Source organism: Rhinatrema bivittatum, chromosome 6 (genome assembly GCF_901001135.1).
Source record: "Rhinatrema bivittatum chromosome 6, aRhiBiv1.1, whole genome shotgun sequence".
Lineage (NCBI taxonomy): Eukaryota > Metazoa > Chordata > Amphibia > Gymnophiona > Rhinatrematidae > Rhinatrema > Rhinatrema bivittatum.
In genome coordinates this window covers 293,316,214-293,343,176 of record NC_042620.1, presented here as the reverse complement: position 1 = coordinate 293,343,176, position 26,963 = coordinate 293,316,214, and the positions used below count along the sequence as shown (strand labels likewise).

The following is a 26,963-nucleotide window of genomic DNA, read 5'->3' as shown; positions in this document are numbered from 1 at the left end:
GATTCTGAGAAGTCCTGTATCTGCTTAAAAATGACCCTATATTATTGGGTCATGTAAAGCTGATAGGCAGCAATTCAGGAGATGAGCATGGCACCTTGGAATACTTGTTGACCAATGTTGTCTAGGAATTTTTGTTCCTTAGCAGGCGGGATAGATGAGTGGGGTTTTGACCTTTTTGCCCTCTTCTGTGCAGACTCTACCACAACTGAGTGGTGGTCAAGCTGGGTTTTTTGAAAGCCTGGGGCTGACTGAACTAAATAAGTAGTGTCAGCTTTCCTATGTACTGGAGCAATTGATCCAGGGTTTTCCCAGTTCTTTTTGAGGAGATCAAGAAGCACCTGATGAACAGGAATAGAGGTGATCACTTTGGGGGCATCCAGGAATTGGAGTAACTCCATCACCTGGTGCCTATCATCCTGTTCCATCTGTAGTTGAAAGGGAACCAACTCAAGACAACTTCCTTCACAAAAATTTATGAATGAGAAGTCCTCAGGAGGAGAATACTTTCTATCTGTGTCTGTTGAAGTATCATCACCCCAAGTGTCATAAGGATCAGCAGACTGTCCTTTAGGAAGTGAAGGGGGTTGGATACCTGAGGGTCCTGGTCTAGCTCTGAAACAATTGGAGGAATCACTGAAGGCATCGATGGATGACTCTGTGGCGAGGGATGCATCGGCATCGATGGCTGAGGCAACACACCCAATGGAGGGATGTGGAACGGTGTTCTTCCTCCCTATGAAGCTGTCATCGGGGAGGGCAAAGGCATCAGAGACCTGGGATCCATTGGAGGAAGGGCAGTCATCAGCACTTCCATGCTGGATAGCAGCGGTGCCAGCGCTGCTGAAATCGGGTCGATAGACAGGTTCCACAATCTGTGCCAGTGCCGGAGGGACCTGGAGATGTTGCATCGCCTTGTCAATGGCCTCCTGAACCATCCGGTCCAGTTCTTCTCAGAGACCTGGAGCAAGCAGCCCCGGCTCTGGAACAGAAGAGGGAGGCAGAGGCATAGCCGAGGGGACCACCTTTACAGGCGGAATCGCGGCTCCCAAACCCCGGTCAGGTGAGGGTTGCCTTGGTGACCCGGTCGCAGGAATGGTTGGTGCCTTTCCTGGACAGGGCTTCGACGGCGGCTCGGACAGTGGCGAGGTCGATTTCGCTCCCTCGATGGTCCGAGTCTTACGATGTCGATGGTGATGTTTTTCCCTGCGATCCCCTTGATCCTGAGGGGGAGTAGAGGGTGTCGATGGCCGAGAAGACGTCGATTGTGGTCGGTCACCGGTCGGTGGTAGATGCAGACGCGAAGTAGACGGTGCCGGTTCCGAAGAAGTCGATGCAATGGACGGAGTCGGGGTTTGAGCACTGAAAAGGAGTTCCATCTTTTCCATTTTGGCTTTGCAACCTTTTGGTGTCATGAGGGCACATTTGGTGCAAGTCAGGACATCATGCTCATGGCCTAAACACATTACACAGACTCCATGGGGGTCTGTGATAGACATGGTGCGAGAACAGTCTGGGCACTGATGGAACCCAGACGCCATGGCCATTGAAAAAAAATCGAGCTGCAGTACGGTCGACGGCCAGTAGGCCGCAAGGGCCAAACTCGACGGTAATCGACGGAAAACGGGTAAAAACTTACCGGAGTACTGCGGTCAGAGAAAAGTTAGAGGAGGGAACCCTGTGGGGCAATTTAACTTTAAATAATTCCGTGAGGAAAATTCCTGTCAGGAATCTCTTCAGAACTCCTTAACCGCGAGGCTACTGCTGCATGGAAAAAAGAAGACTGAAGGGGGACCCCTGCTGGCTGCAGGGTTAGTGCCATGCTGGGCATGTCCAGTAGGGGCCAGTCAAAGTTCTGGAAACTGACAGAAGTTTTCCATGATTGGGATCCATCCTGATATCACCCATATGTGAGGACTACCATCCTGCTTGTCCTGTGAGAAAGATTAATCTATTTCTTTGCTGCGATGTTTACTGAATAGGATGTTGGGGGAAATACCTGTTCCGGAGGTGGTTTTCATGGGTAGTGATTCAGATGAAATGAACCAAATCATGGTTAACCTGTGGTAGGCCTGATTGACAAACAGTAGCAAGTCAACTGGAACGGATGGTAAACACCCCAGGGTTGTGAAAACTAAAAAATGAAATTTCAGACCTATTTTAATTAATTTGTAACCTATCATTAAAATCACCCTTGCACCTGAAGATTGGCCATCTTCCAATGTAACCCAGATATATAAAAAAGGATACAGGGGTGATCTGGGAAACTATAGACCTAACTTCAGTGCCGGGAAAAATTGTGGAAACTGTTAAAGAATAAAATTACAACACATTTAGATAGATATGGGGTGATGGGACACAGCCAATATGGATTTACCCAAGGGAAATCTTGCCTCAAATCTCCTACATTTTTTTGAAGGGGTGAACAAACATGTAGGCAAAACGTGAACTGGTAGATATGGTGTATTTGGATTTTCAGAAGGCATTTGACAAAGTCCCACATGAGAGGCTTCTAAGAAAACTAAGTCATGGGATAGAAGGTGATGTCCTTTTTATGTATTGCAAGCTGGTTAAAAGACAGGAAACAGTAGGATTAAATGGTCAGTTTTCACAGTGGAAAAAGGTTAACAGTGGAGAGCCTCAGGGATCTGTACGTGCACCGGTGCTTTTTAATATATTTATAAATGATCTGGAAAGAGGTACAACGAGTGAGATCAAGTTTGCAGATAACAAAATCATGCAGATTAGTTAAACCGCAAGCAGATTGTGATGGATTAAGAACATAAGAACTTGCCATGCTGGGTCAGACCAAGGGTCCATCAAGCCCAGCATCCTGTTTAAAACAGAGGCCAAAACCAGACCACAAGAACCTGGCAATTACCCAAACACTAAGAAGAACCCATGCTACTGATGCAATTAATAGCAGTGGCTATTCCCTAAGTAAACTTGATTAATAGTCGTTAATGGACTTCTCCTCCAAGAACCCTTGCCAAATTGGAAAATTGGGCTTCCAAATGACAGATGAATTTTAACATGGACAAGTACAAAGTGATGCATATAGGGAAAAATAAGCCCTTGCTGTAGTTACACAATGTTAGGTTCTATCTTAGGAGTTACCACCCAGGAAAGATCTAGGCAACATAGTGGATAATACATTGAAATAGTCAGCTCAGTGGTGATTAAAAAAGCAAACAAAATATATACATATATATATACATATACACACCATATTTTCCGGTGTATAAGACGAGTTTTTAACCCCTGAAAATCTTCTCAAAAGTCGGGGGTCGTCTTATAGGGCGAATAATTACCGCATTTTTCACTCCATAAGACACTTTTTCCCCCCAAAAGTGGGGGGAAAATGTCTGCGTCTTATGGAGCAAATATAAAAAAAGATAAAAATCTAACAAAACCCCCCACCCTCCTGACCCCCCCCCCCAAGACCTGCCAAAAGTCCCTGGTGGTCCAGCAGGGGTCTGGGAGCGATCTCCTGAACTTGGGCCGTCGGCTGCCAGCAATCAAAATGGCGCCGACGGCCCTTTGCCCTTACTATGTCACTGGGGTCGACCAATGGCAGCGGTAGCCCCTGTGACATAGTAAGGGCAAAGGGCCGTCGGTGCCATTTTGATTACTGGCAGCTGACGGCCCTTTGCCCTTACTATGTCACAGGAGCTACTGCTGCCATTGGTCTTTTTAAGATGGTAGGCAAAGAATTTTCCGAATACTTTAACACATTTTTTAAATAACTATTCAATAATTCCAAAGGTGTTATAAGATGAGTTTTCGGGAAATTCAGGAATCTAAGATTCATCCTCCTGCTCTGATTTTCTAAAGCCTCTATCTTCCCCTGATATTCTTCTACTGATTTTATTAAATTTACTTGTACTTCCTGTACATCATCCAGGTTTCTTTCAAACTCATTTACATTTTTCTCCAATTTTACAGTTTTCTCCTTTGTATTTACATCATTTTTCAAAGCATCCTGTACCGATACCATAAGACTATAAGAAAATTATTCCTTACCTGCTAATTTTCGTTCCTGTAGTACATAGGATCAGTCCAGACCGTGGGTTATGTCCCCCGTCCAGCAGATGGAGTCAGAGCAAACTTCCGAGGGTGCTGACATATAAGCAGGTGCACCCTCCAGGGATCCTCAGTATCGAGAATATCAAAGCCCAGCGAAAACAACACTAGACAGAAAAGTAGGATGGATCAAGCGCCAATCAAATTGTAACCACAGAACATATAACCAATGCAACTTGCAAGGAGAACTGTGAAGAACTAGGCAACAACAACAAAACATCAGAATGTAGGAGTTGGAGGGACAGGAGATAGAACGTACACGAGCAGGCGTCTGACCATTACTGAAGAAAAAAACCCGGGTGGGCGTCTGGACTGATCCTATGTACTACAGGAACGAAAATTAGCAGGTAAGGAATTATTTTCTTTTCCCTGTACGTACTAGGATCAGTCCAGACCGTGGGATGTACCAAAGCTTCCCTAAACCGGGTGGGTCCCTGAAGACCCTGCTCGGAGGACCCTGTCCCCAAAGGAACCCGCCTCATCTACCGGCATTTGCAACCGGTAATGCTTCGAGAAGGTGTGTAGCGACTTCCATGTAGCCGCGCGACAGATTTCCTGAATTGGAACATGTTGAGACTCCGCCCGGGACGTGGCCAGGGCACGCAACGAATGAGCCCGGACCCCCTCCGGGGGAGCCTTCCCAGCGCCTATGTAGGCCGAGGACACCGCTTCCTTGAGCCATCTTGCGATGGTAGTCCTAGACGCTTGCAGTCCCCTCTTGTTACCGGACCAAAGCACAAAGAGATGGTCGGACGTCCGGAACTCATTGGTCACTTCCAGGTAGCGCAGCAGAGAGCGCTTCACGTCGAGGCGCCGGAGGGCCTGGGGCGCATCTGCCGGGAAGGCCGGCAGTTCCACCCACTGGTTCAAGTGGAAGGAGGACACCACCTTAGGTAGGAACGAAGGAACCGTTCGAATGGAAACTCCCGAGTCCGTGAAGCGTAGGAACGGTTCCCGGCACGAGAGCGCCTGAAGCTCGAAGATGCGCCTTGCCGAGGCTATGGCAACCAGGAACACAGTCTTAAGGGTGACGTCCTTAAGGGAGGCCTGTCGCAGCGGTTCGTAGGGAGCCTCACCAAGGATCCGGAGCACCAGGTTGAGATTCCAGGAGGGATAGGGATGTCGCACCGGCGGCCGCAGGTGCTTGACTCCTTTGAGGAAGCGCGAGACGTCCGGGTGAGACGAAGGATTTGGATTTCCCGTGGTACGAGCCAGGGAGGCTAGAGCAGAGACTTGCACCCGCAGGGAGTTGTAGGAGAGACCCTTCTCCAAGCCCTCCTGGAGGAAGGCTCCATGTCCAGCACACCAGACCTCAAACACCTTCCAGACCCGTACATAGGCGACTGAAGTGGAGGTCTTACGTGCCTACCACGGTTACTGCGTATCCCTTGCGCAGGAGACTCTGCCTTTCAAAAGCCAGGCCGCGAGACAAAAGTGTTCCGCCTGGTCCGAAAATACCGGACCCTGATGGAGTAGCCGCGGAAGGTGTGACAATCGCAGAGGTCCGTCCACTACCAGGTTGAGCAGGTCCGCAAACCACGGGCGCCGCGGCCATTCTGGCGCCACCAGAATGACCTGCCCTGGATGATCTTCTATCCTTCGCACCACCTTGCCCACCAGAGGCCACGGCGGGAAGACGTACAGCCGAACATGAGGGGGCCAGGGTAGCACCAGGGCGTCCACTCCTTCCGCCCCATGATCTCTTCTCCGACTGTAGAACCGCGGGGCCTTTGCGTTGCCCGACGTTGCCATGAGGTCCATGGAGGGAGCTCCCCAGCGCCGAGTGATGAGCGACATTGCCTCGGAGAGAACCCATTCCCCCGGGTCCAACGTCTGCCGACTCAGGTAGTCCGCCTGAATATTGTCCACGCCTGTGATGTGGGAGGCCGCCAGGCGGTCGAGGAACCGCTCTGCCCAGGCCATGAGACGGGCCGCTTCGAGGGCCACCCCCGGGCTCTTGGTGCCTCCCTGTCGGTTGATGTAGGCTACCGTGGTCGCATTGTCCGAGAGAACCCGGACCGCACGTTGCCGGATGAGAGGCAGGAATTGGATGAGCGCCAAACGGACTGCTCTGGTCTCCAGGCGGTTGATCGACCAGGACGCCTGTTCCTGTGTCCACTGCCCCTGAGTTGAGCTTCTGAGACACACGGCCCCCCAGCCGGTCAAACTGGCATCGGTAGTGACTACAATCCATTCCGGCGACTCCAGGGGACAGCCCTGCGCCAGGTTCCTGGGGTCTAGCCACCAACGAAGGCTGAGTCTGGCCGCCGGCGGAAGAGGTAGTATCGCCTGATAGTCCTGCGAGACCGGTTTCCACCGCGAGAGTAGCGCCATCTGTAGGGGCCTCAGGTGTGCAAAGGCCCAAGGCACCAGGTTGATTGCGAAGGCCATCGAACCCAGGATCTGCAGGTAATCCCTCGCTATTGGGACCTGGAGAGCGGCAAAATGGAGAATTTGTTCCCTCAGCGACTGGGCCTTGTCCGGCCGCAAGAAGACCTTGCCTTGAGCTGTGTCGAAGCGTGCTCCGAGAAAGTCCAGCTGCCAAGACAGAAGGAGACTGCTCTTGCCGAAGTTGACTACCCAGCCGAGAGACTGCAGAAATTCGACCACCCGGTCGACCGCCTGCTGCCCCTGAGGGAGGGACTTCGCTCGGATGAGCCAATCGTCCAGGTAAGGATGTACTAGAATGCCCTCTCGCCGGAGCGCAGCCGCCACAACCACCATGATCTTGGTGAACGTCCTGGGTGCCGTTGCCAACCCGAAGGGGAGGGCCTGAAACTGGAAGTGCTGTCCCAGAATCTTGAAGCGGAGGAAGCTGTGATGGTCCGGACGTATCGGAATGTGTAAGTAGGCTTCCGTCAGATCCAGGGAAGCTAGGTACTCCCCCGGATGAACTGTCGCTATTACCGAGTGGAGGGTTTCCATGCGAAACCGTGGTATCCAGAGGACCTTGTTGACTTCCTTGAGATCTAAAATGGGACGAAAGGATCCATCCTTCTTGGGCACCACGAAGTAGATGGAATAATGACCCGAGCCCACCTCTCCGGAGGGGACGGGTGAGATGGCTCCCAGGGCTAGGAGCCGGTCCAGGGTGCTTTGTACGCCCAGGCGCTTGTGACTTGACCCGCAGGGCGAGAAGACGAATCTGTCTTTGGGGCGATGCCGCAAATCCAAAGCGTAACCGTGCCTTAGAATATCCAGGACCCATTGATCCGTGGTGATGTTGGCCCACTCCTCGTAAAACCAGGCTAGTCGTCCTCCGATCCTCGGGAGGGGGGAGTGGGCCGGCATGACATCATTGGTTGGACTTGCCGGAAGCTCCCTGCGCCGAAGAATCCCTTGGTGGTCTACGGCCACGAAAGGACCGGGTCCAAGACTGAGACCTGTTCGAGGGGTTTCTCGGACCCTGGGGCTTGGAGCTCCGAAATCGCCGTTGAGAGCGGGACCGATTCCTGGAGAAGGAATTGGAAGGACGATACGACCTCTGGCGGTCCTCGGGCAACCTATGTACGGAGTTTTCCCCCAGGGATTTAATGATCTGGTCAAGATCCTCGCCGAAGAGGAACCTACCCTTAAAGGGTAGAGAGCCTAGGCTGGACTTGGACGAGGCGTCCGCCGCCCAATTACGAAGCCACAGCAGTCGCCTAGCGGAAACAGCCGAAACCATGGTCCTCGCCAGGACCCGCAGCAAGTCGTGGAGAGCATCAGCCCCGTAGGCAATGACGGCCTCCAGCCTGTCCGCTTGCGCCGCTTCCTCCGGTAGCAATTGCTGTGAAGTAAGGAGCTGCTGCACCCACCGTAGCCCCGCACGCTGGGTGAGAGAACCACAAATAGCTGCGCGGACCCCCAGCGCCGAGACCTCGAAGATCTTCTTGAGGCAGACTTCTAACTTCCTGTCCTGGACATCGCGGAGGGCCGTTCCCCCTGTAACGGGAATCGTGGTCCTCTTGGTGACGGCAGAGACTGCCGAGTCGACCTTGGGTACTTTAAGCAGGTCCAAGAAGTCTCCGGGGAGAGGGTAGAGCTTGTCCATGGCTCTGCCCACTCTGAGCGACGCCTCCGGCGTGTCCCACTCCCGTACCAAAAGGTGTAGGAAAGACTCATGAATCGGGAACGTTCGCGCCAGGGGACGTAGGCCCGCCAGGACGGGGTCCCCTTTGGAGCTTGCTGAGGCTACGGAGGGAGCCGGAGGCCCAGGCGGTTCGACGGGCGGGTCGAGATCCAATTCTTGAAGGACGTGTGGGATGAGGTCAGACAGCTCCTCCTTCCGGAAGATCCGGAGCACCCGTTGGTCGTCACACTCCAGGTGCGCTGCCAGGAGCGAATCCTCATCCGCCGAAGCCGGGTCACACCCAGGGTCCTGCATTGGGGCCGCTCCGCTGGGTGGAAGAGCCAGGAGCGTCTTCTGGCCGCCCCCCGAGGGCGCTGGATTGGCCCCCCCCACCCCCACCAGCCGGGGCATCTTCGCGGGCGTGGGGTTCGCTTGACCACCGCCTGGCGACCCCCCCCGCCGGCTGCAGGCTCTGGCGGTACGCCTGATGCATTAGGAGAACAAAATCCGCCGTAAACCCCCCTGCTGGTGGGGGGACGGCGAGAGCGAGGTCCGTGGAGGGGCCTGAAGCGATGGGGGGGAGGATGGCGCTCGAATCGGCCCCAAGCGCGGCGAAAAACCCTGCTGTGACTCCTCAGCCTCCGAGTCAGCAGCGCTTTCCAGTTCTAAGATGGCCGCCGCTCCCGCCAAAGAAGGGGGCGGGGCCCTTCCTCTCGAGCCGCGGCGCTCCGAGCCTGACGGCGAAAAACGCGGGGAAGCCGGACCGGACTCCCCCCCGGGGAGAGCGACTCCGGAGGAGACATCCCGCGACCCGCCCTGCCCCGGGTCGGCGCCGGGAGCCCCCTGAAATCGCTGCATGGCGTCCGGTAGGTAGAGAGAACTCCCTCAGCGACCGCCCCTGGGGCCGGATCTGGGGAAACCGCGCCGCGGGAGGAGCGGGCTCGTCCACCCAGGCTCAACTCCGCGAACCCTCCCCTCAGGAGCAGCAAGGGAATGAGACTTCCCTGCTGCCGCGGCCCCGGGGAATGGAAACGTCGCAGGGCCGAGGGGGAGGGGTTCGAATCGCAGCGCTCCGAACAGGGGAGAGGCTGGCCCCACCAGCATGCCCCTGAGCCGTCCGACGGCGAAGCTGTGAAAGAAAATAACAGCAGAAAATAAAAACTTACCACCGGAGAGAGGAGGAAAAGAGAGAAGAACAAAGGGCAGACAACAGAGAGAATAGTCCCGCTGGCAAGCTAGCCAGGGCTGTGAGACCCGGGCAGGGGCTCAGAGAGACTCCCTAAGGAGAAAAAAGTTTGTTATTTATTTATTTATTTTTTTTAAACTCAATTTAGTAATTTAGAACCCCGGCCAGCTTGATCCTGTCCTGAGAAGAAAAAGATAGCAATAATGGGGCAGAAGCCACCAACTGGGGAAGCAAAGGTTCCCCCACTCGCATCTGCTGGAGTCAGAGAGATACTGAGGATCCCTGGAGGGTGCACCTGCTTATATGTCAGCACCCTCGGAAGTTTGCTCTGACTCCATCTGCTGGACGGGGGACATAACCCACGGTCTGGACTGATCCTAGTACGTACAGGGAATAATAGATTTTTGCATCTTTAACATCATTAAACCCAGTTCTTCCATGGTGAATTTGAGGAACTATAACCGAAATGTCTCCAGATCCAAATACTTGATCCGCCGGCTTATGTTGATTAAAGAGTCCATCATCACCTGTAGCCAATGTGGGAGTGTGCAAATCTAGATTTTCAAGACTTTCTATGCTTAAAAGCTTAGACTCACTCATTGCCCTTTCCATATTGGTAGTAAGATCTTTCACAGGTGGAGTTCCAGCTATCATTGCTGGAGGAGGAACTGGCTTTTTTGGGGCCCCGGGGGTTAAAGATGTTTCTATGGCCAAATGATTCAATTCTCGCTCCTGAATTGAGTCATTAGTGGCCCCCTCCGGAGTTAATGTGGATATTCTCTTGAAAAACATTCAACTATACTGGGCTGTACAGTTTTATTCGGAGTGGATGTGGAGGAAAGTTCTCTTATCTTTGCTTTCCTCTTGGTGTGAGGCATAGCAAAGAAAAACCCAGATGGGAATGCAACAAGGAGGCAAACAATAAATTACTTAGCTTGGTTGTTTCTCTAGGGCTGCCGACAGTCAATAATCCCCGTTCAAGCCGTTCTAATCCGGGTTTAGCCGGGACAAGCCGCGCGCCCCTTAGCCACAGGCTGGATTTTAAGCCTACCTGGCTCCTCCTCCCGACGTCACCGGCTAGCCCTGGATGTAGGAAGCAATCGCGATAATGATGTTCCCGCTCCCAGCAGGGTAATCCAAGAAGAAAAAGTGGGCCACAAACTGTGTAGACCCTCACTAGAATCAGGCAGGCAGCCACATTAATCTTTTTAAAGTATGCATGCATAATTATTCCCATATTGATTTCCTTCTTTGCTGAAAAAGCAACATTATCATTTTCGCTAATCTCATAAGTAGAGGATTCCAAAAACTCAGTCAGATTTTCTAACACATTTTTAATTGGTGGTATTTGTGGATTTCTTCGTACAGGCAAGAAATACACCTTATCCAGGGGTGGAGTCATATCAGGGGAAATCTCCAATATTTCATGAATATACCGGTTCACGGTTATCCTAGGAATTTCTCCAACCAACCCTGGGGAAATTGATAATCCTCAAGTTTAAATGCCTTAACGTGTTTTCCATTTTTCTTTTTATCATTCCACAGTCTTGTATTATTGATATCCGTACTTTAACTTATTTCAGTCCTGTTTCCAAAATTAGAAATTCTCAGAAACTTCTAATTTATAACCAAAGTTATTATTCAAAGTATCTAGCTGACAGGAAACCGAACTGATTTTAGCCGAGCCCTCTGCTATAGACTTTGCCATTGCAGATGATTAATTCCATAAGCAGTCTAACGTGACTACTTCTGGTTTTTCCAAAGTTATAACTCCTATGGTGTGGGGAAGGGAGCTTTGCCCCCGAATCTCACCTCCAGGGTTCTGCTGTTCACCTTTCCTTCCCAGTTCATCCTCACCCAAGAAGATCTCTCCATATTCCATGGAGGTTTGCGTTCCCGACGCCGCCCCTTCAAGCTGCCCTTCGGGGCTCTCAAGCAGTCGCGGCATCGAAGTTGCTCGTGCAGCCTGTGGAGGTCGGTCATCCAGTGGGCTGAGGGAAACTTCTGAGGTCGGGTCACAAGCTCCCCTCTGACCTGACAGCCGGACCACACAGCACCTTTGCCCCGGAGCTAGTGACACATTGCGCGATAGTCCTCTGTCCGGTTGGGATCGAGGAAGTAGTTATTCTTCTCTTAAAGTCAGATAGGGACCCTGTTGCTCCTGAGTCCTACAGACCCATTTCTCAAATCAAGATGTTAAAATTCTTTGCAGTGCTTGCTGCACAGTTTAATAAATGCCTTCAACCCACAGCGTCCCTGGACAAGATAAGTTTCTCTCAGACATTCTTCAAACATGCTCAAAATCATTTTCACTTTAATGGCTGAGTAAACATATTGGGGGCGAGGGAATGCTAGAAGCATTAGAGTGGAATGGTTTTATATCTGGTGGGTATTGGAACAGTTACATTTTGGGGAAGTTTGTTCGTTGGGTACAGACCTTGTATGTCCTTCCTAACGCACAAATTTCAGTAAACTGAGTTCTCCTCCCCCTTTCTTTTAGAGAAGGGAACGTGCCAGGGGTGTCCCCTGTCCCCCTTACTGTATGTCCTGGCGATCAAACCCCTTGCCATTATGCTTTGGGGCATGCCTTCCTTTACGGGTTTATCTCTCAGCAAGAGACTGGTTAAATTGAGTATGTTTGCTGACGATATGCTATTATTTTTTGCTAATCCACAGGAATGTTTGGCCAACATTATGGCTACCGTTAATCTCCTTGGTTCATTTTCTGGGCTTAAAAATAGCTACGATAGATCTCCCTGCTAGATGGCGAGGTATTTTCCCTCTTAAATGGAGTATGGAGGGGCTGAAGTATTTGGGTATTCACCTAGCTTGCACTTGAAGAATGTTGGCGATACTTTGGGGAAATTTCAAGCATGTTAGCGTTCATTCCTTCTTTGATGGAACAGAGTGCAGTGGTAAAAATTATCCTCCTCCAAGATGTTTTACCCACTCCAAATGTTAACTATTTGGCTAAAGCAATCAGATGTTCTTTATTTTAAATCTATGGTCTCATCCTTTCTGTGGCGTGGGAGACGGCCCAGAGTTCGCCTGGAGGTTCTCATGCAAGGGAAACGATGTAGGGGTCTAGCAGTCCCAGTGATTATACGATGTTGCCCGTCTTTTATGCTACATTCAGGACTGGACTTAGACAAATCAAATATGACCAAGAGGAGTGTTGGAGGAATGGGCCCACTTATCATGGGATGTATTTGATCCATCTCCCCATACCTACTCTTTGTAGTCTATGCCTTAATATTTTTTGGTTGGGTGTATTTCAGAAAGCATGGAAACTGTGGAAGACTAGTCCATCATTCAGCTACAGTGACTCCTTTTTTGCCCCCTCACTGGCAGTAAGGATTTCCCTGCGGGAATTGATCTTTCAGTTTCACACCTGGCGGGGCACTGGGTTTGTTTTGCCTTAGATATTTGGTTTATGCGGAAGAGAATAAGTTATGGTGTTTAACAACTTCAAGAGCAGTGGGACATTAAGGCAAAATTTTTTTTTTTTTTTTTTTTTTTTTTACTTATCTACAGTGCAGACATTATGTGCTGGCGGTTTGCCAAGGGAATGTGGTGCTTCTTGTTCTCTCTGATACAGAGGAAACTTTTTTGGAAATGACTCCTCACTTTTTAACAAGATTGGTATTTGGGTACGCTTCTTGTCGTAGTCTTTGCCCTTTCTGCATTTAGAGAAATTGGCCGAGCAATGGAATGCAGTCCTGTGACTTGAGATTGCTGCATCTGATAAAACAAATCAAAAGTTCTACTATAAGTGTAGGGTCCCTGTTAACCTGCGAGAAATTCAATTTAAACTTGTACATCATTTCTATTTATCTAGAAACCTGGGGGCTCGAATGGGTCTGTGGTCCTCTGATGAATGCTTAAAATGTTTCCATCTGCATGGGGTTTTTTGCTACATGTTCACTGTATACCTAAAGATACAGCCTTATTGGCAAAACATATGCTTGGCTACTGAATGTGTCTTAGGTTGCAAAGTTGCCTGGGATGTGGCACGGTGGCCTCTTATCTCTTTACTGATGCTCAGGCACTACCTGAGGGGGGGGGGGTGTCAAAAATCTTTATTCTCTCATTAACCTTAGCTAAAAAAATTATTCCAATGGGATAAAATTAAAGTTGTTCCGTTTTTTTCAGGACTGGCAACAGGGAATACTCCATACTGCTGCACTGGAACAGACAAAGCTTGGCAATAACCATAAGGTTCTCTCTGAAGAGAGATTTTATGCTTTGGGAACAGGTTTCTAGATGGAAGAACACAGTTGCTTCTTACTTCCCCTGCCACTGGCTCATATTGGACTGGGTGCTCTTTGTTTCTATTCTGGTAGTGTGAGTGATGGTTGAATGGGGTGTGATTGTGTTTTTTTTGATTTCTGGAGTGGGTGTAAATTGGAAACTGATGAAGTAACATGAAGTGTTAGTACCAGATTGTACTGCCTGTTTATTCCTTTGATCTATCACGTTTTGTACTGTTCTGCTATTTGGCAATTGGTTTTATCATGTTGCTTCAATAAAGTTTATTTTAAAAAATCTGTTTTGTAACTGTCTTAAGTTATTTTGTGACAAATTACGCTGATCAGCGTTGGCTCCTTGATTTAACATTCTAGCGGAGAATTTGTTTGATCTCAAGACGGTAGAGCTTCTCTCGAAGAATCTAAGAGAAGTTTTTATTTAAGTCACAAAAATAATGAAAGACAGTTACAAAACAAAACCTGTTTTCTAAGGGGTTTTTCAGACCAATGGTTTGAAGAAGCTGTGTTTCATGGTTTCTGCCATCAGTTGTAGACTATCATCTGGGAGATCTTCCTCTTCCTTGCATTATAATTCAGTTTCAGTTGCTGACTTAGCACAATAAGAAAGTATTTAGGTGAAAACCTGTGTTTTGTGCATTCATGTTCTCACTTGCCTTTGTGTGGATTTAGCCATCCTTCTTTCACAGGTCTGGGAGGATGTTCTGCCCTATTTTATATTACTTGACCGTCCTGTCAAAGATCATATACTAAGCTCCTGGAAACATCGGCCATTAGGTGATGGTTGATGTGCAATGGCTGGGACTCCCTTCCCCCAGAGACAGGAAAGCAGGGGGAATGCTCTGAGCGAGTATGTTTTTTTCATTGGGCAGGGGACATCCATTTACCTAACCTTTCTGAGGAGACTAAGCTTTGACTGTGCTATGCTATGAAAAGGAGGGAGCCTGCTTTGTACCAAGAAACTTGCTCCCCTGTGTTGTGTCCGGTCGCAGACGGCTGCGCCCTCTCTGCCTTACCTCTTTTCTCTCTTCCTACTCCTCTGGGAAAGATGGCTGCCTCTGCTTCAGTTTGCCGTTCTCTCCGGCATCCCTGGACTGGCATGGGCGATTGCGTTCGCCATGTTTCTTGAGGCTTCCTAGGGCACGTGCACACGTCGCCTCTCCTTATGAATACATCATGGTGGGGACTTCTGGGGCGTTTCCACTGCATGACGTCACTACCTCCGGGTACTTAGCCTCCGAGTTAGCAAGGATTCTGGGCCAGCTAATTTCGACCTCCACTGAGATGCTTCTCAGCGTACCTACTCCTTCAAGCCCTCTGGGGTTACTCTCGCTTCAGGACACTTTGGGGACCCGCTCCTCGGGGGCCTTCTGCTCCTGCCTACCCCTGGGGTTATCTCGCTCCAGAAAAGTACTGGGACACCTGCTCCTCAGGGGTTCTACTCTTCTCTCCAGGTACCTGCTCAGAAGGACACCTAGGTACTCGCTCCGAGGGCCTTACCACTCCTGGCTACATCTGGTACCTGTGCTAGAACTTCAGCATTGGCCTACCTTGCTACCTTCTACTTGTGGAAGCCTCATCCTCGGCAGCATTATCGGCTTAGTGAGTACCTCTACCTTTGGTCTCTCTGCTTGTCTCACCACCACAGATTCTCGGCGTACTCTGCTCTGCGGACCACTACCGGATCTGTCATCACTTCTCATCTAGGAAGGGTTTTTGGCATACTCTGCTCCAGACCACTACTGGATCCTCCATTACCAGCTTCGGGTGAGACCTACCCTGCACCTCCGCAGTGCACGGACTGAACGACATCTTCCTTCAGAGACTACTTTGTGGCCAGAGGGAGAACTGCTGCTCTCCACGAACCATCCTACTGCTGTACAATAAAGCAAAATTGCTTACCTTGTAATAGGTGTTATCCCAGGACAGCAGGATGTAGTCCTCACATATGGGTGACGTCATCCACGGAGCCCTTAAGCGGGAAAAACTTCTGGCAAGTTTCTAGAAGCTTTTAACTGGCTGCCTGAGGCTACTGAGCATGCCCGGCATGCCATGATATTCCCTGCCACAGGGGTCTCACTCCAGTCTTGTATGTAGCAATAAGCATAAGCAAAAATAAAATAATAAAGTCTGAGGCCCAACTCCGCGGGGTGGCGGGTGGGTTCCGTGAGGACTACATCCTGCTGTCCTGGGATAACACCTATTACAAGGTAAGCAATTTTGCTTTATCCCAGGACAAGCAGGATGCTAGTCCTCACATATGGGTGATTAGCAAGCTAGAGGCTGAGTCATTGTCCGTGCATGGAGCGGTGATGCTTTGTTGTGGAAATGATGCAGCCGAAGTTCACAGCAGGTTGGTTGTAGAAGGAGTTGGGATTAAACTGAAAACAAGTTCTTTAAGACAGATTGTCCATAGGCTGAATCCTGTCGTCCTTCCTTGTCTAAACAGTAGTGAGCTGCAAAAGTGTGGAGAGAAGTCCATGTTGCTGCTTTACAAATGTCAATGATTGGTACTGAACGAAAATGCGCTACTGAAGTTGACATTGCTCTTACGGAATGTGCCTTTACTCGCCCTTGGAGAGGAAGGCCTGCTTTTGTATAGCAAAATTGTATGCAGTCTGCTAACCAAGTGGATAGAGTATGCTTTCCCACTGCTTTACCTGGCTTATTTGGGTCATAAGAGACGAAAAGCTGATTGGATTTTCTGAGGGACGTAGTGCGATTCAAGTAATAGGACAATGCACGTTTACAGTCCAAAGTGTGTAAAGCTCTTTCGCCTTGATGAGAGTGAGGCTTTGGAAAGAATGTGGGTAGAACTATAGTTTGATTTAAGTGGAATTCCGTAACTACCTTGGGAAGGAATTTTGGATGTGTTCGGAGAACCACTCTGTCATGGAGAAACTTTGTATAAGGTTCATATGTGACAAGTGCTTGTAATTCACTAACCCTCCTAGCTGATGTAATAGCTATGAGGAAAATAGTTTTCCATGTGAGAAATTTAAGTTCACAGGTATCTATGGGTTCGAAGGGAGAACGCATTAATTCTGTTAAGACCAGATTCAGGTCCCATTGCGTAGCTGGGGGCCGAATTGGTGGTTTTAGTTGAGTAAGTCCTCTCATGAATCTACTGACGAGAGGTTGTGTTGAAATTGGTGCATCTCCTATCTTGTTATGATAAGCTGAGATTGCACTTAAATGTACTCTGATTGACGATGTCTGAAGACCAGAGTCTGAAAGGTAGTACAGATAATCTAGTAGAGTAGCTGTGGGGCAAGTGAAAGGATCTGTATTGTTTTGCTTGCACCAGGAAGTAAATCGTTTCCACTTGAAAGAATAATTCCTTCTTGTGGAAGGTTTGCGGGAAGCTATAAGCACCTGAGAAACATTAGTTGAGAGGTTAAGTGATTGTAAGATCAAGCTTTCAACATCCATGCTGTCAAGGATAGGGATTGAAGGTTGGGATGGCGCAACCGGCCCTGATCCTGAGTGATGAGAGTGGGAGCTACTCCCAGGCGTATTGGATCCTTGATTGATAGGTCTAGCAGTGTGGGAAACCATACTTGTCGAGGCCAATATGGGGCTATGAGAATCATGGACCCCTTGTCCTGTTGTAGCTTCACCAACGTCTTGGTGATAAGCGGTATTGGAGGATATGCATACAGTAGGCCTGAGTTCCAAGGGCGAGCAAAGGCGTCCTTGGCTGGTTGGTGCTTCTGGTTGTGTCGAGAACAGAAGCTGTCCACCTTGTGGTTCAGATGCGATGCAAAGAGGTCCATTGTTGGTTGTCCCCAACGTTGGAATATGTTGGTCGCAACAGAGGGATTTAGGGACCATTCGTGTGGTTGGAACTGGCGACTGAGTCGGTCTGCTAGTACATTGTGAATCCCTGCTAGATAAGTGGCCTGTAGGAACATTGAGTGGTTCAAGGCCCAGTCCCAAATTTGTGCCGCTTCCTGACAAAGGAGATACGAGCCCGTACCTCCCTGTTTGTTGATGTACCACATGGCTACAGTATTGTCTGTTTGGATTAGCACAGTCTTGTGTGAAAGGCAGTCCTTGAACGCATGCAGTGCATAACGTATAGCTCGAAGTTCCAGAAAATTGATTTGGTAAGTGGCCTCGAGTTTTGTCCAAGTCCCTTGCGTTTGGAAAGAGTTCACATGAGCTCCCCATCCCAAGGTGGATGCATCTGTAGTTAATGTTATCTGAGGGATCGGTTTTTGGAAGGGCAGGCCCTTGCGCAAATTGTCCTTGAGTGTCCACCAACGTAGCGATGAGCGCAGCTGGTGGGTTATTTGGATGCGAGAGTGAAGTGGTTGAATGGCTTGGATCCATTGTGATCGAAGAGTCCATTGGGTTAGTCGCATGGCAAGTCTTGCCATAGGAGTGACGTGAACCGTTGACGCCATGTGGCCTAGTAAGATTAGAAATTGATGAGCTGTTGCTTGCGGTTGTATGGACATGGAGTACGCCAACCGGGACAGTGTTTGAGCACGATCTTCTGGAAGAAAAGCTTGTGCAAGGTTTGTGTCTAGTTCTGCTCCTATGTACTGTAGCAGATGAGACGGCTGAAGGTGGGATTTTTGATAGTTTATTAGAAACCCCAACCTGTGAAGCAACTGTATTGTGTAACGGAGAGACGTTAGTGCTCCTTGATGCGACTGGCTTTTTATTAGCCAATCGTCTAGGTAAGGGAAGACATGAACACCTTGTTTGTGTAAATGTCCTGCTATTACTGCTAGACATTTTGTGAATACTCTGGGAGCTGAGGCAAGGCCGAATGGTAGGACTCTGTATTGAAAATGCTGGTGTCCCACCTTGAATCTTAGGTACTTGCGATGAGGTGGGAATATAGGTATATGAGTATAGGCATCTTGAAGATCCAGAGAACAAAGCCAATCCCCCCTTTGTATGAGAGGAAGCATGGTGCCTAATGACACCATCCTGAATTTTTCTTTCTTTAGAAATTTGTTGAGATTTCTGAGATCTAGAATGGGACGAAGTCCTCCTGTTTTCTTTGGAATGAGGAAATATCGGGAATAGAATCCTCTTCCCTTCTGGGAGTGTGGCACGTGTTCCACAGCCTTTGCTTGCAGAAGAGCAGATAATTCCATTTGCAATTGAGGAATGTGTTCGAGATAGGAGTGTTGTGGAGGAAACTCCTGCGGGGAAGTTGTGAAGTCCAGATGGTAACCTTGTTGGACTATGGATAGGACCCATTGATCTGTGGTGATGTTTTCCCATTCGTTGTAAAATTGGGAAATCCTTCCCCCTACTGGTAACTGTGGAAAGGGGTTTGGTTGGCTCCGTTCTCTGGTACTGCTTTCAAAAGCCAGAGGTGGAAGCAGTTTGGGGCGGAGGCTGAGGTCTTGCCGCTCTCTGCTGTCTCTGTTGAGGCCGTTGTTGAGGCCTTGTAGAGCGTGGTCTAGAAGCCTGAGGGTAATATCTCCTCGGCCTGTAGAAAGGTCGTCTTGTATCCCTACGCGGAGGCTTGCGGGCAGGATGAGTTGCAGGATCATGCGACAAAGTGGAGAGCTGCTTTAAAGTTTCAGAGTGCTCTCGAAGCTGTGCCACGGCGTCTTGTACCTTTGTTCCAAACAAGTTGTCACCTTGGCAAGGTAAGTCTACCAGCTTATCCTGGATTTCTAGACGCAAGTCCGAAGCCTTCAACCAGGCCCATCTACGGGCACTGATACCAGATGCTGCCGTTCTGGAGGAAGTCTCGAAGGCATCATATGCCGCTCGCACCTCATGTTTGCCCGCATCCAGTCCCTTCTGCACAATCTGTTGTGCTGCCTCTTGGTGTTGTTGGGGGAGAGATGGGAGAAAGTCCTCTATCTGCTTCCACAGATTTCTTTGATGCTGTGTCATATATAGTTGGTACGCAGCAATTTTGCCATTTAGCATCGCTCCCTGGTAAATTTTCCGCCCCATCAGGTCCAGGAATCTATTATCTTTCCCTGGAGGGGTAGAGGCGTGCGTCCTAGATCTTCGTGACTTTTTCTGCGCCGATTCTACAACTAATGAGTTGTGTGGCAGTTGTGGTTTCTCGAACCCTGGGGCTGCTTGGACTAAATATGTAGAGTCCACTCTACGATTTACTCCAGGTGTTGTACACGGGTGCTCCCAAATCCTTTGCTGAAGTTGCAGCAGTACGTCATGCACTGGGATAGCCAAGTTATGCTTTGGGGGATCTACAAACTGTAGTATCTCCAGTGTCTGCTGCCTTTCATCCTTCTCTGCTTGAAGTTGAAAAGGGATGGATTCTGACATTTCCTGTACGAAGGAAGCAAAGGATAAATCCTCAGGAGGGGATTGCTTCTTGGCCTGAGGCGGAGTACCTTCCGATAAAAAATCCTCAGAAGAGTGCTCTGACTGTGTATCAGACCATGAGTCTGTTGGGACCTGGTGTGAACGATGGTCTAGCTTTGCAGATGGTGCCATACCAGATGGTCCTTGTAGAGGATCTTGAGTGTCCGGCTCACTCTCACCGGTATCACTCTGTCCCTCAGGCTGTGCAGGCAAGGAAGCTAATAGATCCTGGTATCTTTTTGTTAGCAGTGCATGCAATCTTTTGTCAGAAGAAACTTCTGTAGCCTGCAGGGATGTATGTTTAGATTTCCCTGATGCCTTTTTCCCTTGTCCTGGAGTTCTGGACGGGGCTAGGGTGTACCGTGGTGCTACCTGTGCTGCAGTAGGCAGTGCTGTAGTCAGGAAGGAGAACATAGAGATGGGAATCAAGGAGGAGATAGGCCTAGGGGCCATTGCGGACACCGATTCCATCGATGGATCTGAAAGCTGTATCGATGATGAAGCTGCAGAGATCATCGGAGTAGCAGGTATCGCTGAAGAGCAGCTGGTCGCATCCATCGGCACAGAAAGTGCTGTTAGCGGAGATGCTGCAGTCGTCCTCGGCACCGAGATCGATGATGGCACCGGCAGTGGCATCGATATCGACGATGGCACCGACAGTGGCATCGATATCGAGGAGGGCATCGACTCGATAGCCGGCATCGATTGAGTCATCGGCATCGGCCCGATGGCCGGCATCGACTGAGAAGTCGGCATCGACCCGGAGGTCGGCATCGGCCCTAGGGTCGGCATCGGCGATGTCGCCGGCATGTTTTCCTTGAGGGCATCGGTGACAATTTTCTTAATTAACGCCGTTAAATCTGTCACGGAAGTCGATGGAATCGATTCCTCTGTCGGTGCTGCGGAGGTCGATGACAATTTCCGCTGCTTAGATACCGGTTCCTCCGGCGGTGGTAACGGAGGGATGGAATGATGTCTGCGGTGTTTGTGCTTTGTACGAACCTCAGACACGGATTTTGACGATGCCACTGACGGTGTTGGCGATGAAGCGTCTCCTGAACCCTCTGGAATTCTCGTCTTGAGAAGTATCTTCTTCGATAAGCCTACCGGTGAAGATTTTGTCGATGTCGAGGGCGACGGCGATGGCCGGATTTGAAAAATCTGGGCCATTTTTTCCTGGCGAAGTTTCCTACCCTTCACCGTCATTTCTTGACACTGGGCACAGGAGGCGATGTCATGGTCTCCTCCCAGGCAGCGGACGCAGTCGACGTGCGGGTCCGTGATTGACATAGTCCGGTTGCAGGCCGGACATTTTTTGAATCCGGAAGTTTTTTCCGTCGACATCTTTCGATGATTCCGGATTCCTTTTCCACAAAAAAATTATGTGATGTTTGTCACCAGCCGGTGACAAACGGAGTAAGACCCGAAAAGGGTAAAAATTTGTAATTTAAAGTTTGTAGTTGTGAGGTGACTCACAGGACTCCTGGAAGCCGCGATGCAGATAGCAGCGCGGAAAAAAGAAGACTGGAGTGAGACCCCTGTGGCAGGGAATATCATGGCATGCCGGGCATGCTCAGTAGCCTCAGGCAGCCAGTTAAAAGCTTCTAGAAACTTGCCAGAAGTTTTTCCCGCTTAAGGGCTCCGTGGATGACGTCACCCATATGTGAGGACTAGCATCCTGCTTGTCCTGGGATAAAGCTTCCTTTCCTTGTGTTCACTTACACAAGAGTTTAGCCTTTTGCTGTGGTTCCCCACGGGGTCCCTCCCCATGGGAGGAGTCATCGTCGCAGCAACCAGGGGTCCACAACCATGCCACAAACACCCCGCTCATCACCAGCCCAGCTCTTACCTTATCTTTTTTGTCCTGGCGTGCGTAGGGGAAGCAGGGGATTACGGCAGTGACGCGACAGGCTGAGGCAATCTTGCAGGCGTTGATCATGATGAGAAGCTCCATGAGGTTATCATTTATTTCCCCACAGCCGCTCTGCACGATGTAGACATCTTCACCACGGACGCTCTCACCAATCTCCACACTGGATGCAACAACAAGTAATAGCATTGCTCAGCCCTCAAGAATACTGCATTTTCATTACATCCATCAGTCATTCTCACCCACTGCTGGACTCCATTCACTGGCAGAGACATGTGGAGTGCTTCTCTGAAGTATTACTACCAGCAGTGTTACAACTGAGTCTACTTGAACTTCCAATCCTCGTGGCAGCCCCAGCTTTTCTTTCCTTCAATGGGACTCAGTCCTAAGGCTGCTGGCAGTAAAATCAGGAGGAGCAGCGCTTTGACACCACTTCCAGCCACTAGATATCAGATAGGGGTGGGAATGTGCAAGTTGCATTTTCTTGCAATTAAATGAGTTGGTATTGCTAGTTTGTATTTGGATGCTAAAGGGATAGGGGGAGGTGTGCATGATTAAGAACCAGACTAATGCCTTGTGGTGGACCCCAAGAATAGAGAAGGAAGTAACCTGAGAGCTGCAATCTCTTTATAGCAGTAATACATGTGATCGCATCAAGTCAGAGAGCCATATCCAAACTAAAATATTTCAAAGCAGCTTCCTCAAACTATTATCCAGTTCATGGCTGTATTGCTCCCAGTTTTTTTTTCCTCCCTTTTAACTTTCTACAACTTATGCTTTTGAAAGATTTTACAACATTTATGAGCCAGTATGACAAAACAGAAAATGAAGAAAAACAATGAAAAATAACCATTTCAGGTTTTTTGTATCGGCCAACATTTGCTTTCGCATCACGGAAAGTTATGTCTGCAGCACCATGAGCACTTGCAAATCTCATTAGTAACCTTGGGTCATTATTATTAATATTGGGATGCCACAAGACTATTATAATTTGACATTATGGCAGAATTAAATTTATAAAAAATCAATGTCCATACTTCAGTGGATGTCAGTCATGCTCGAGTGCAATGCCTGCATAGGCCAATACCCTCCTCCCATTTTACTAAAATTGGGAACAGTGGATGTGGGCAAGTAGCTTTCAAAAACAAAAATCATTGGAAATAGAGAACTAGAATAAAAGAGGAGAATCTTAAGGCCATTCTGGGATCCATCGAGCCCAGCATCCTGTTTCCAACAGTGGCCAATCCAGGCTACAAGTACCCAAAAAGTAAATTAATCCAATGCTACTAATTTAATAACTGCTCATTAAATTTAAGAGGATAACCCACAACCTTCTAAGACCCTATTTTTCATGTGCAGTTGAAATGCTAGCCAGGTATTTGAAAGGCTGGGCAAGTGAATTTTCTGGATGGGAGAGATTGCTCGGGGAGCAGGAGGCAGGAGACCTGTCCCTGGTGGCTCCAGCAGATTGAGTGTGAGTTGGCACAAGCAGGGTCAGCCCTGACTAGGGTCCAAGAACAGAGCCTCAGGGGGAGGAAGGAGGGGGGAATGACAAAGAGTAAATGGTAAGTCAAGTCCTGCATGTTAGCCAGCATTACTGCATAAACCAGAAGACTTTTTTTTAAAATCAGATTGATTCGTTGAAGATATTCCATGGCCTAACAGGATCCCATCTGGCCTGGTGTCAAAAACTCTTGCCAATCAGCTGTGCAATCAACTGGCCAACCATCAGGGAGCCATACTGCTGACCGGTGTCTCAAAGCCCCTACGCTCTCTTCACGTTGCTAAAGAGGCAAGCTCACACCCAGACAGAAAGGCAGACAGACACCCCCAACTCCAAACACAAACACAAGCAGACAGACACTCCACACACCAGATAAATGGAAAGGGCTGAAACCATTTAAAAAAAAAAAAAAAAAAAAAAGTTCATTTGTGCCAGTCAGAATTCTTAGGCACTGAAAGGGGGAGGAAGGAAAGTGTCTCTCCCTGATCAACCTTTTTTTTTGGCATTTTCAGTCACTAATTGCTATTTTTCTCTATTTCTGAGGTCTAGACTTATTTCGCTATAATTATACGGTAGCTAAATGATCATCCGTGGCCAAATAAAGGGACAGGGGGTGAAAATGTGCAGCCAGCTGCATCGCAGTGGTGCGGTTTTGCAGGCCACAGCTGCGCTGAACACTTTTGCCCCATAGCGTCAGTAGAAGAGGTGTAGGTATTTCCAGCGCTACTGCCGGCGATGTGCGAAACGCTGGTCGCCTGCAGCGCTACCAGCCCCTCATTTTATTAAACCCTGCCCACACTCCTCCCCTTTCCCTCATTTACATTTTAAAAAACACGATGCAGTAGTTATTGCATGCGATAACGGCCCATCATGATTTGAAATATGACCCCCTTTAGTTTGCTCATATTTTTATCATGATTTTTTTTTTTTTAATTTAACTTTATTTTGGTTTACATATTTTGCTTTTATTCTCCCTTTCTCCCCTCCTCACCTCTTCTGGCCCCTATTCATTCCCTTCCCTCATTCCCCCCTCCCCCCCCAAAGGCAGGCAGCAGCTGTGATCACTCTCCCTGGCTAGGAGCCCAGCAGCAGCAGAACTCCTACTGGGCTGGGGGTCAGAGGGTGGCAGCCCTTCCTGTGTTGAGAGGAGCTGCTGCAGTATTCTGCATGTCCAGGCCCACACAGCAGAAGCGGCTCCTTTCCTGGGACTGCTGAAAGTTACTGACTCCAGTCCTGGTTTTCTATAATATGTGCATGAAATAGAGTTCCATACAACGGAGGCAGTGCATGCAACTGCCTCCGTTCATTGTGCATATGCTGAAAACCAGGCCTGACTGTGTTCCTGAGTACTGGAGGTGACCACTCCTATAGTAAAGCAATGGCATGCTTATGTCTTCTCTCCTGATCTCAGGCCACTGTGCTGAGGCTGGACAGCACTGCCATTTCTTCCTCTAATCAGAAGAGATGCCCCCATTGAGGCCTGCCAACACCCCCCTTTTAGCACATTCCTGACTTAAGGAAGGGCCCTGTAGTCCTTTGTTATGTTTGGGAGAAAGCAGACAGGGTCTCAAAGGTACCTAAGGCAGATCCTTATCCCCCATCTGGACCCCTCAATGGAAAGTATTTGCCAGTTCCCAGCCAGATGACTGTGTGTGACTATACAGGGCTTTCCAGCTGATTTTGTGTGGGGGGAGGGGGTTGGAAGATCTGGCGTTTTATTTAAATAAGGACATAAGCAGAAATGTTCTGCTAACTTGGAGTTGCAAACCAGAATTATAGAGGCTGCTTGCAGAATAAAGATACTGCAGCCCATTGCAAACAGCAAAAATCCAAGCACGGAAAATTTCACTGCCTAATACGACTGCCCATGTAACTGAAGCCCTCCAAGCTTTGTGCACAAACCATCTTTTCCCTGCCCACGATATTACTGGACAGCTGCCAACAGACTAGCACAAGCTGCCACGATGAAGGATGAGTTAATATGCCATTTTACTGTGGCAGCTAACAGTGTACATAAGAAAACCAAGCTTCATGCTGAGTCACTCAACACACCCCGGTTATTTTAAAACAGCAGTTCTGAGCAAATGTTCAGAAGAGGAGGATTTTGTGTGTCTAATTTATGAAAAATGACAATGCATTTCAAGAATATCTTGAATCTTGAAACGTAGCATATGAAGAAAATAGAAACCTTTGCCCTTCCTGCCAGTTCTACCTGTCCTCCTTGTCTATTTCCTGAAGGTGACACCTTTAGCTCTCACTGCTACTTTATTGAACCAGAATGGTCTCTTCAGGACAGAAATAGTAAGGGAAATACAGAGACAGGACTGGCCAGAAACTACCAGGAGAAACACAAAGGGAAGCAGGCAAAGGATCAGAGGGAGGGGGCATGCTGCCCAATCAGACCTGAAGAGAGGACGATAAAAAAAAAGGAATAGTACAAGTTAGAGGGGAGGATAGTTTTGGTGAGAAGAGGATCAGAAGAAAGCAGATTATCTTCACTACATTTGCTTGATATCACTCAAACACTTGTGGAATTACACTGGCTGCTAATTGAACAAAGAGTGCAATTTAAAACACTATGCACAATCCACAAACTAATCTATGAGGAAAATACTGACTGGCTAGACACTGCACTACGACTGCATGTCCCCCAGAGAAATCTAAGATCAGCCAATAAAGCTCTACTAACCATTCCCTCTGTAAAGACAGCAAAACTGACGCAAGTAAGAGAGAGCACTATCCCTAGCCGGTCCAATATTATGGAACACACTGCCACTCGAAATAAGAAAGATTTAAAACTCTTTAAAAAAAATTTAAAGACATGGCTCTTCAAAAAAGCTTTTCACAATGAGAGTGGGGAGTAAGGAATACTGACAAGAAAAAGAACTGACACACAGTTAAGTCAAACAGCAGTTATCCCTCCTTTATTATTTTTCTCATACCTAAAGATTAATTTGAGTACAGTATCCCTCATATATGGATATCCTATTAGTCATATAAATGGAATTTCCAATCCACGATCCAAATAGCGTATATTATTTGAATCATGTAACGGAAACTTTATTGGCACAGACTAGCTAATTTATAATCCTAACCAGACTTACGTGCCTATCTGTAAACAGTTGCGATGGTATACTACTAAACGACGGCATAGAAAAGTTTTAAATAAATAAATATACATAGTAAAAGGAGAGGGTGATGGACAAAAGGCAAAGTCATAACCAGTCACATAACCGTTTACCGAGGTGGAAACATGTGACACACTGGCTCTGGGACCCGAAGGGGGTGCTCCACCCAGACAGGAGCAAGGAGGAAGCAGACTTGTCAGCTTAACATCTGTGATGGGATATATAGCGTTTCACAGAAGGAACTCCAACACAAACAAACCGATTTTTTTTTTTTTTAAGTGACCAGCAGTAGTTTATTATTTTTATCACACCAGTTTACGTTCAGGTACTGTAGGTATTTTTCTATCCCCAGAGGGCTTACAATCTGGAAGGTAAAGTGACTTGCCCAAGGTCACAAGGAGCAACAACTGGACTCTAACCCTGGTCTCCTGGTTTATAGTCCCCTGCTCTAACCACTAGGCTATTCCTCCTCCCTTCAGAGGGATGGGGCCAAATCTGGATTTCAGTAGTGCCTGTAACACAGCTCCACCCAGGAGACTGACATACAGCTGCTAGCAATGCAGCATT

The 26,963-nt window shown here is 48.6% G+C and overlaps 1 protein-coding gene across 3 annotated transcripts in view; it reads right to left on the bottom strand.

Annotated features, from left to right (window-relative positions):
- Nucleotides 1–26,963, bottom strand: part of PRPS1 (phosphoribosyl pyrophosphate synthetase 1) — a 77,658-nt gene that overhangs the window by 29,067 nt on the left and 21,628 nt on the right. For all 3 annotated transcript variants that reach the window (XM_029607358.1, XM_029607361.1, XM_029607359.1), the window contains exon 2: nt 21,744–21,927. In XM_029607358.1, the coding sequence (XP_029463218.1) occupies nt 21,744–21,927 (184 nt within the window). The remainder of the gene's footprint in view (nt 1–21,743; nt 21,928–26,963) is intronic.